Consider the following 10,989-nt stretch of genomic DNA (forward strand, 5'->3'; position numbering starts at 1 on the left):
TAAAGATTAATAAACTCATCATTGCTGAACCTGACATTGCTGAAGTCCACATTGTTGAACCCACACTGCCAAGTATTTTTTTTACAAAGAAAAAGTATAAGGTTCGAGATGAATTGATCAATTGGGTTTGCTATGATTCTGCAAAAGTTGGATTTACTATTTTTATAGACAACTCATATAACAGTTTTGGGCAAAGAAAAAAAAATGTATTAGGCATTTACATATATATATAGAGGTGTTTCGGAAGATATCTTCCAAACTCACTACCTTTTGGGAACGTGTCTTCTGAAATATAAGTCCAAATAAGATTGTACATTCCAAACCAAACTAGGAAATGGAGGGTAGTTTTGAATTTTTGGGACCTAAAGAGCAATTTTCAAATTTATTTTATTTTTAAAGATAAACTTTCATTTCCTCAAGGTCAGTAATAACATTGGTGGACTCAGAATTTTGTTCCTTTGTTAAAACATTAATTTGACCGCAGAGGATCTATAATCTTCCTCAGATAAGTCATATCATTTTTCAAACTTGATTCAATTCCTCAAGATATTCTTAAATAGTTAATCAAGGATTCGAACTTTTGTTTTCCCTTTGATCTACATTTGCTTAAGTGGTCGGGCTTACCACAGCTTTAACAAAACTATTGGGGACGAAGCTTTTCTTGAAAATTTCTTTTTAAAAGAGAATTTAGCGTCTGGTTTGACCTCTGAATTGAATTTTCTATGTGGTTTGTGTGAATTGTTGTTGTAAAAGTTTGGTTTAGGTAGAATTGGCTTGGATTTTGGTTTTCTTTCAGCAAGGTAAACCAAATTGTTCACAAAAAGTTCCCCAAATCTTTATATATGTGTGGAGTTAAGGTGGCATTATCTAAAGAAAATCTCAAGTATATCTGAATTTCATTTCAGCCTATCCATACTAATGCAAACTACGCAAAGAAACACTCTGTAGCAAGTACAAAAAGTTCGTTACAAAATATAAACAAAAAGTATCGGCCTATAAACTCCACAATAGAAATCCATAAATCCATGTAAACCTTTGTGCACAACTAGAAGAATTTAAATCTAGTAACTGTACTACGATAACTTCTCTAAACTAAATGTCAATTTTGGGGAGAAAAGGATCCAGCAAACTTAAAATTTGCTTAGTCTCAATAGTTACATAGTTAATTAATCGAAATCCAAACTGTCCAACATGTTTTTGCTGTCAGCTCATATGATGAACACAAACTTGTGGTTTCCTTGGTTAAAATCCAAAGACGACAATTCATAACAGTTGTTGGATTATCACATGAACAAATTGCTCCAAAGTGCAACATAAACGCAACAATATCAGTCTGCATGTCAAACCTTGATCGGTTCATATTTCTCACCAACTGTACCACCCTTTTGTTTTTGGAACTGTATATAGCGCATAGTAGTGGCTAAGAAAGCATCTGCAGATGGATCTGAAGTCGCAGTGTCACTTTGCATTTCATTCATAATTAACTCAATTAGGCCCTGGATAGCAGCAACTGTCACCTGTGGGTTCCCCTTCTCAAAAAAGTAAAGATACCTTGCAAAAAACACACATATAATTCCAGTTTATTGTTGAGAAGCAAAGAAAAACAACCCTAGCTCAGGATTATGGATGTTAATCTTACTTGTTCAAAATCTCAATGAAAAGCATTACTGATCCGGTGTTACCCCGTGCAGCATTTGCCATTTGTTGTGCAGCATTTGCAATCCTTAAAGCTCGCTTAAGGCATAATAGGACTCTGGTTCAAAAATACTTGTATAAGAATATAACAAAAACAATATGAATCTTAATAAGATAAAATAAGAAAAAATTCCATTTTCCTTTTCAAATTTTATGACACAGATCCTACATCCTTTCTTTCTTATTTCTTTTCCTGCATTTCCAACTTATGATCAGGTTTTGCAGTAACTGACCAAATATGTTTACTACTTAACTTCCATGAGGGATAGCAGTTGTATTAATTCATTCTTATCTCCTCTAGTTACATATTGCATAGTTCTAGACTTCTAGTTGTACCGGAAATGGTATAGACAAAAATAGGATTATATAGACATGCAAACAATTGAAATTTTTTTTTTTGATAATTACAAACAATTGAAATTTATTTTCAACTTAAGAGAAACAAGGAAAAGCACTAAACAATCTTTGCATTGGTCAGAAGTCTGAGATCTACTAGACATTATATCCATAGAAAATCCGAAACAAACCTCTCTCCATCTTTCATGTTATCATGATCATCAACCCAAAACAAATGTGAGCACGCATACACAGCTCTGCATTGATCTGGCTTCTTTAAAAGCTTCGCTGAATACTATCCAAAGAAAAGGACCAAAAAGGAGATTCAATATAAAAATAATAAAATATACATTAACAGCAGCATAAATAAAAGAAGTCAATAATCACCCCTGTGGCCTTGTGAGTTAAAGTATCCCTGTTCTCAACGCCAAAGACATGCATCCTTTGAAGAGTTCCTATTATTAAATGGATAGCTGTGACCTGTGCTCTGGAATCCTGGTATAACAACACAAATGTGTAATTAAGCCAGCTGAGCCATAAATTTTTATTATGAACATTAGTCTTCCAAAACTATCCTTAATCCATGAAAGGAAAGGGGATTTTGTGTGTGAACGTCTCCGGTGGGGGGAATTAGTAGGGGTTATATGGTAGGACTTACAGAAATTTCTTCTTCGTATAGAATATAAGCTTGCGTAAAAAATTCATATGCAACTGGTTCCAACTCACAGTCATTTGCAGCCTTAATGGAAGAAAAAACAAATCAGAAAATCTAGTACGAAAAATCATTTTGATGTGCTAAGAACCAAATATTTCAAGTACCTCAGCACATTGCAAGCACAACTGCAATGCTAACTCTGGTGCCAGAACACCTGACAGAGTCTCGATGGTCTGAGATAGAAATGATACAAATATTATCAAACAAGTTAACCAATCACAAATTTATCACAAATGACCAACTACACATAATCTTCTAACTACCCTGATTTATCACAAATGAGGAACAAAGAAGAGACTATCTGTATTTTTATTTTACCAAAGCATATTTACCTGATTTAAAAGCTGAAAGATTTTCTTTGGTGATGTTGCCGAATCATCCCCAAAAGGATTTTCTTCTTGACCTTGACCTTGCAACTGTCTGACCAACTGTAGACAGTAAAGTACATACAGTATATAAATAATGAGAAATTATATTTTAGCATCAAAATTTTGATGTCAAATACGCTTGTAAAAGAAAATAATCTGAGAGATAGAGAAAAACATATATGATGTTACATATGGTGTCTGTATTCGATTTTCAAATAAACAACTCATACATAATAAATTATTTTACTAGAAAAAATACAAGCAACGGAATTGTAGACAGTCATGTACATTTTCTATAAAAAAAACAAAAAAAAGATACACGGAACCACAGATAGTCGTAGCATTTTGGCATCATTCAGATATAATGAATTGTACCAGTTCATTTGAATGAGAAGTGGAACTCTCAATATGACTCCTTTCATCTGGAAATAGAAAGATAAACTCTATCTAATGATGAAAATTTGCAACTTACTAATCCAGTTGCCTCATTTAGTAAATTAGTAACTATCTAGTAGTATCTATAACTTTCAGCTTGAAATCAAAGCTTTGGAAGCATGTTACTGAAACTATAATCCAAATCAATTATTATCTTGTAATGTCAATGAAATGTTACACTCAACCTCAACATAAAAACTAGGCCAAAATGCAAAATTGGTCCAGTATCCTGCCTATGCTATTGCGGCCAGCATTATCAATTCATCATTATGAAAACAGCAAGGTAAAACGGTGTATAATAGAAGCAGAATTTTAATCAAAATGGTCAGCCAAACCTTCAAAGAAGAAAACATAAGAGGTGGAACGGTGAAAGGCAGACGCTTTGGTCCTCCAGTCAGTATGTGCTTCCTCACAGTTTCAATGATCTGCAATGCATTTCCATTCAAATTTTAAGTAAAAATTGAACTCATAAACTACAACATAAACCCCCTCCCTGAATAGTGAGTAAACTATGAAATATACAGTCATGAGGAACATATCAAACATCATTCCACTGAAATTAGGAACATTAAAAACACAAACAAGCATTCATACTCATAGGAGAATGTGACCAGATATGATTTATGTAAAAATATCAAAAGAGGTTAAACCTAAGTTAACACCAAATCCATTTTAGTGCTTGTAAAAGATTTATTTTCAATATTTGATAAGGCTAAAAGAGAAAAGAGAAGTAGTAGTTTCTACAAAACTTAATTATGACATTATGAAAAATATAGTTAGTACCCGGTAGTTACAAGTATTTATAGTAAACACTTCTACAAATAATCACTAAATTTGTAAGGTAATAACTAACCTAACAGAACCTAACTAGCGCAAAGGTTAGAGAACTACTAAAGTGATGGTGATCAAGTGCTGCCCATGACAGCATGGGTGCACTATGTGTATGCTCCTCATAGCCAGCGGCATCAGTACAGAAGCACAAGTGGTAAAAAATGGAGTAAGCTGAAACTATCAACTTTGGCTCAAAAGAGGAAAATTCCAGCAAGAAAAAATAACACCGATTTATTTTCATTATTGTCATAACACACGAATCAGCATTTCACCTTAAACATCTCTTCTGGATCCTCATTATAAAGCATCTGGATCAGACGTGCAACAGAATTCTGCTCCTCTTTGAAATCATCCTCGTCCAGCTAAAAGGACAGGGGAAAAATAAGAAAATGAGAAAGAATCACAAAAATAAAGAAAATATAATAATGTCACTTTTATTGAAATGTACAAATTTGATTATGCAAGAGGTGTCGTGTAAAGGGACTATGGGAGAAGTCAAAATAATGGGCATAATATAAATAGCCAAACATGATTAGTCGTGGTACTGAAATGACCTCATCATTAGGAGTCACATCAGAATCCTTGATAAGCCCTTTTATCAGTTCAAACAACGCTTCAACCTACAAATAAACCAAATTTTGTTAAATAAGAGCTCACAACAAACAGCAGACCAAAAAGTAAACTAACACATACCTTGTCTGAAGTAGAAATGCGTGTTGCATTTTTCATAATGCTTTGAATAATAACAGTTGCCATGACCTTATTAGTTGGAATGTCAAGGAATTCCATTACACGAGGATAGTTTGAAAGCTTCAAGGCAGTCATAATGTCATTGTATTTCTCTAGTGGAGCACTTAATAAAGCAACAATCTGCTTCGTTGCCTTCTTGTCCTCAATTTTACCTTTGCCAGAGAGATTTTTCACACATGCTCCCTAACAAGTATATACAGTCAGGCATCAGGCATGACTTTTGGAAAATGCATTAGTAAGTCTGCTTCCTTAATTGAAAATAACCAATAACACTATGCAGATTAATTAAATGCAACAACTTTTCTAATAAATAAATGCTATCAATATAGTCTGTCATTGTATTCCAAAAAAAAAAGTCTGTCATTCTTTGACAGCAAAGGAAGTATTGACATTTGTTAAGAAAATAAAATAATGTCAAAGGCTGCATGCTGATCAGATTAATCGTATGAATCAATACGTTAACATGAATGTGCACAAAGAATTTAAAATGAAACATACCAAGACTTGATCAGCATAATCTAGTCGATCGGGGTGGACATGAAGAGTGAAGGTAAGAAGAGATGAATATAAAGTTACAACTCCAGCAGTGGCCATGTCAGGCTGTGCCTCTATCACCTGTATAGCAATTGTGGACCCCAGATTTCACAATTTGTAATCAAAACAACAATAATAATTAAACATAGAAAAACAAATGCAAATCAGAAGTAGAAAACAGAACAATTTTTATATTTAAACACAAAATGAGAATGTAAAAAATCATGCTTTCCAATTAAACATTGAAGTGATGACTTATGAAATACATATTTTTAGATAAACAGAACATAATAGGAAAGAAGAAAAATCAAGATCAACTATACTATTTTACTACCCATAAAATGGAATATCACCTACGCATATGAATAGACAAAAATAGTATCCGAAACAAATTTCATCATATCATTATACCATCATATAATATACTTGCATTAGCTCACATGATCTCTTAGGAAAGATTTTCATACTTCATTATGTTTCATAAAATTCATTTCCATAATTAGTCAGTATTAGGACCAGTGTTCGTAAGATCGGACGTATACTCATGGGATCGCATGATCCTGCGATCCAAACGCCCTAGAATTATTATATGCTTTTAGTACATGCCTATAATATTCAAGTTCTGTCGAACCAAAGAAAATACCTTGCCGATTGCATTGCTTAATTTGGAAAATGCTTCCACCTGCAAAAACTCAGGCAACACCTCAGCACTTGAAGCAGCATAATTTGAAAGCCTTTCCATTAACTGGGATAGTACTGTCTTGATGTCAACAGATGGCTGAAAAATACAGAGACAAAAAGAAAGAAAGCAACTGAGTGACAATACCTATTGGATTTGAGAATAAAACTGCAATAGATATTTTGGATGCAATTCTTCATAGTTCTGAACAAAGTATTCAACAGCCTACTGTGAATCATGTGTTTATCAATTAATCCATAGTGGAAAACAAATAGCATGCTTAGCTATTAAAACCATATGCTGGCACTATACATAGACTGATCCATGAGACTGAGAGGCAAGGTTACTTTAATTTCCAAAGCAACAGGTGTCAACTAGCAGTAAAAGAATGCAGACACTAATTTATTTAGACAAACTATTGATGTGCCATCAATAGACCTTAAAAGCAGAAATCTCAATACTACAACATTAACTGTAAAATCATATGCAAATAAGGGCAACAAAATATGGTTGGTTAGGCTGGCTTCATCGCATATGGATGGGCAATAGTCACATAATTCGCTACAGTCCCCAGGGAACTGCAAATTGGTTTGAGTAACAGTCATGGTACTTTTACGAATTAGTTTATGAAAATTCGCAAATAATTTACAGGAGGAAACCGCGTACAAGAGAGGCAAAACCATCTTCGGTTAAATAGAGCAAAATATCAACTAAAACAAAATTTAATAACTACATTGGAAAGTGCTCATCACTTTTAAAAAGCGTTTGATCACTGGGCCCACTAGTGCATTGCACTTTGTTGCATACTGAGACCTTTATCTACACTACTTACTTATTTATAGTCAGTTTGCCACTCCATGCTTGCCAAACTTCCGATGCGGGGCTCAACTATCTCTATGTTTGACAAACCTCGTATTTTTTGTTGGAAAGGAATGTGCAACAGTTTACCACTACGCCACCAAATATTATGTGACATTTTACAGAACGTATAATATATATACAAATATATTAATGCCAATATACATACACAAACGCAGACACACGCCTATTTAGGAGGAAAATATAGTTTGAAAACTCGGATGATGTGCTGACTGCTAATTAATACGTAGTTGTTTCCTTTACTTTCTCTAATTTTCGAGATTGTTCAGTAAATATGTTGCTCATATTTTATTGGTGTTTCTTCGGAACCCTCAATTCGGTGAATGAAATCTCATTGTTTTGGAAGAAGAAAAGGCATATACATATCAAGGCATTCTCCAGAAGTAGTATTTAAAAAATGCAAATTCTCTTACCTGAAGTTGAGGGTAAGCACCCAACAACACATCAAGAGTTTGCAAGTGATACTCATCCGGGAAGACTTGAATTATGCAATCCATCAAGTAGAATTGAGCCAACTCATCTTTGCAATTCACGACCTGTCGAATATAATTGAGGAAAAGGAACCATTTCTCCGATTAGCGATTGACACATGTCTTTGACAATTAGAAATAGAATATTTTAAAAAAAATATATATTATACCTGCTCCAGTACTCTAGGTAGCACAACATCTTTGTACATATCAAGGTCAACACCCTCTATCTGACTGAGAACATGAAGATTCTTCCCAACCTAATAATGTAACAAGGATAAAAAAAGCAAGAGAAGCCTTCTATAAGCATTTGATCATGTATACAATGCCATCGCAGTGAAGCAAACGAGTTACAGGCTTCGGGTATTACAAGATCTCGCAGCTCACTCCTTTCCTTTTCCCGTTTCTCCTTCTCCCGGGACGGCCCCTGCAGACCAGAAAGCCCGACAGCAAGCCTCAACTCAGGTCAGCTAAGAGTATGAATTTATCACATGCATTACTACACCTGCATGACCAGAAATCATGCCCTCATGATATATTTTACTCTCATGACATGCAACTATTCTGACGACATGCATGTCCAAACATGAGAGCATTAACAATGTGCAAAAATGTTCAACCAACCTGATGTTGCATCCGCACCCAAAGTTTGTTCATTTCTGTGAAATTTTGGAGTACAAATTCTACAGCATCTGATACAGTATCCGCATCCCTACAGATTTCAGAAAAGACATTCACATATCAGGTTCAATCTTAAATTGCTGCAGTTTAAAATCAATGTCACTTCCCAATCATCAAGACAAGTGTAGAAATCACTGTGTGAAGTACAGAGACAGAAGAAAATAAAAGACAACAATAAAAAGTAAAACTTTGAAAAAAAGGAAACAAAATGGGGGGCTCCGATATTATAATGACTCTGATAGGTTAAATCGTTGGTCAACATTGCAAAGTTGCAGTGAAATAATAGAAGTGGTGATCCTAAAGGGTGCAGCTGACTGAGTCTGTTCATTGAAACTTCAAATCCAATTCAATTAAGAGAGCACGAAGAGTTCTCATGATAGGAGCGGAGGGCAAAAATAATGCTTGATTAGTGCTTACCCTTCGTACTCGGAACCAATATCAGGCAATTTATCCTTACTAACTTGAGAAAGGTAACTTCTGAGAAAGAGTCCACGAACAGGGTTCTGAATGCCACGACACATCTCCACAAGATCCTTAAGAACATCCTTAGCAGGAGCTTCCTTTGATTTGATGTATACAGATCCTACTGTACAGAGGAGATACCTGATCATAATCATAACATCAACATATCATAAGCAAGAAACATACTAAATAGGAAAGAATAAAAACGCACGGCTGGAAAACCATCCATAAAAAACTAGCATTAGAGCTTCAAAACCAAAAGGACATATGTCAGGACATCAGTAATATTGGTTGCACCAAGATCATTTTCTAAGCAAGCAAGTATACTCATTTTCACCATGAACAATGACGAAATATCAATCTCAATCATTGTAGTTAAAATCCCGATATGAATCATAAAATCCCACAAATTTGCAATTATGCTTGCACTCAGTGGTTAAGACTTAAGAGTATACACAGAATCCTGTTTTGGTGGGACCGGGGGAAGTCGCCGCTATTAATCGTTGAATCGTATAATCTACGTCTTTTAAACGTTTCTACAATTATACGCTTATGAATGAATTAAAATTTACTTAAGTAATTGAAGTGTGATATAAGGTTTTAATGATCTTAACATGCGAGCTATATATGAGTTTTATGAATTTTGTATAATCTTACAATTAGTTACGTTCCAAGATTTACACATTTACTTCCCCTTCCTGATTTTGCGTAAAATCACACTTTTAACTTCTTTGATCACAAAGATATAGCACTAATCTCAAAGTGATATCAATCTAAAGATTAATGATTAAGTATCAACTATCAACTACCCACGGGATTGTGCATGGCTCCATGTTCAAAAATTAATCTACAATTAGAAGCTTATAAATACTTGCCTACTCAACACGACTACAAAACTAATTTTCCCCCCGTTGTGACCGTAAATATATCTCTAAATATAACATTCTGAAATAATTTCCTATCGGAACAGTAATCCAATAAGGTAAACAAAAACCGCCAGGCCACTTACAATCGAGGCAAAATGTTGCCGGCATGCTGAACAAGCTCATAAAGATCAATAATAGAGCAACCGCGACGAGTCTCTTCCTCAAAGAACATCTCCAGCTTCCTCAATTGATCAAAGGCACGCATGTCTAAAATACAACAGAGAGAATTCAATTTACAAATAAACAATCGCAATAGTAACAAAACAGAATCAATTTCACAATCCAAATCCAACGAAGGTGGATCTGAAGAAAAAAACTCACAGAGTTCGTAGTATTTATGAGGAGAAAGCTTGGAAGTCCTAAGCTCAGAAAGCATCTGAGCCGAATATTTCAAAGCATCTCTAAGATTATTCGAGTCCTGCAACGAATCGAAAATCGTAAAATGGATCCAAATCGATTTAGAATTGAAAATTTGAAAAACGAATCTGAAATTAGGATAATCACGAGTAGAATTGAAGAAGAGAGAATAAGGTTAGGGTTTATTGGAGAAGTTACCAATGCACGGTGCATGTAGAATGAATTCTGTTGAAGGCCGGCGATTCCGGCGGCGAGGAACTTCTCTTCGTCTTCGGTTCCGTCTAACATCATTTTCTCCGTCGGTTTTTGCGTTTTCTTCCGTCGAAGTTATGTAGTTGAGTTTGATCGATCTTTTAAGTGCTGGTTCTTGTTGTTCTTCTTCTTCTTCGTGCTAGTTTTCCACTTGGGATGTACGTAATGAAGAAGAATATGCTTATTGTTCCTCTTAATCTGGTTCTTCTTGTGCTATTTTGACCCCAGTTTGTATATTAATTTAAGGATTTAATTGTTATGCACCGCGCTCAACCAATATCAATCATGTTTTCTGTCATATCACTTTACTTCTCCCATTTTCTTGACATGATATGACAAAATGATAGTTATTTATTAGTGCATATCAATTAAACTCTTAATTTAATTATTGAAAATGTTTAACTGCGTTCGTAAATGATTAATTTTGTCCTTACCAAAAAAAATAGAAAAATAGTGCTCTGGGCATTGTTTAAGTATATTAAAATAGAAATTTTGTTTCGAAATGCGTGCATTTAATATCTCAAATGTATAAATGTATAAAAAGTTTATTTTCAATGTTAATTTTATTTTTTATTTTATTTTCTGTTATGTTTAACAAGTGTCCCGGGACACCGTTAGC

General features: G+C 34.4%; 1 protein-coding gene across 2 annotated transcripts; it reads right to left on the bottom strand.

Annotated features, from left to right (window-relative positions):
* Nucleotides 1-926: 926 nt before the first annotated feature.
* On the bottom strand, nucleotides 927-10,687 carry LOC123908563 (vacuolar protein sorting-associated protein 35A-like). 2 transcript variants are annotated; one of them, XM_045959236.1, is made up of 21 exons: nucleotides 10,317-10,687; nucleotides 10,083-10,179; nucleotides 9,845-9,968; nucleotides 8,791-8,976; nucleotides 8,317-8,404; nucleotides 8,063-8,119; nucleotides 7,863-7,952; nucleotides 7,636-7,758; nucleotides 6,308-6,442; nucleotides 5,629-5,745; nucleotides 5,074-5,313; nucleotides 4,935-5,000; nucleotides 4,653-4,742; nucleotides 3,885-3,974; nucleotides 3,079-3,174; nucleotides 2,851-2,919; nucleotides 2,690-2,770; nucleotides 2,419-2,526; nucleotides 2,223-2,326; nucleotides 1,640-1,753; nucleotides 927-1,551 (listed from the first exon to the last, which is right to left on the bottom strand). In XM_045959236.1, exons 1-21 carry the CDS (start codon nucleotides 10,407-10,409, stop codon nucleotides 1,341-1,343), a joined length of 2,379 nt encoding a protein of 792 aa, XP_045815192.1. In that variant the 5' UTR covers nucleotides 10,410-10,687; the 3' UTR covers nucleotides 927-1,340. The 2 variants fall into 2 exon arrangements, 1 of the variants encoding a protein (XP_045815192.1); XR_006809643.1 differs by lacking the exons at nucleotides 927-1,551; nucleotides 1,640-1,753 and adding an exon at nucleotides 1,839-2,084 and having other exon boundaries at nucleotides 2,117-2,326; nucleotides 10,317-10,590.
* Nucleotides 10,688-10,989: the final 302 nt, after the last annotated feature.

Source organism: Trifolium pratense, linkage group LG2 (assembly GCF_020283565.1).
Source record: "Trifolium pratense cultivar HEN17-A07 linkage group LG2, ARS_RC_1.1, whole genome shotgun sequence".
Taxonomy (NCBI): Eukaryota; Viridiplantae; Streptophyta; class Magnoliopsida; order Fabales; family Fabaceae; genus Trifolium; species Trifolium pratense.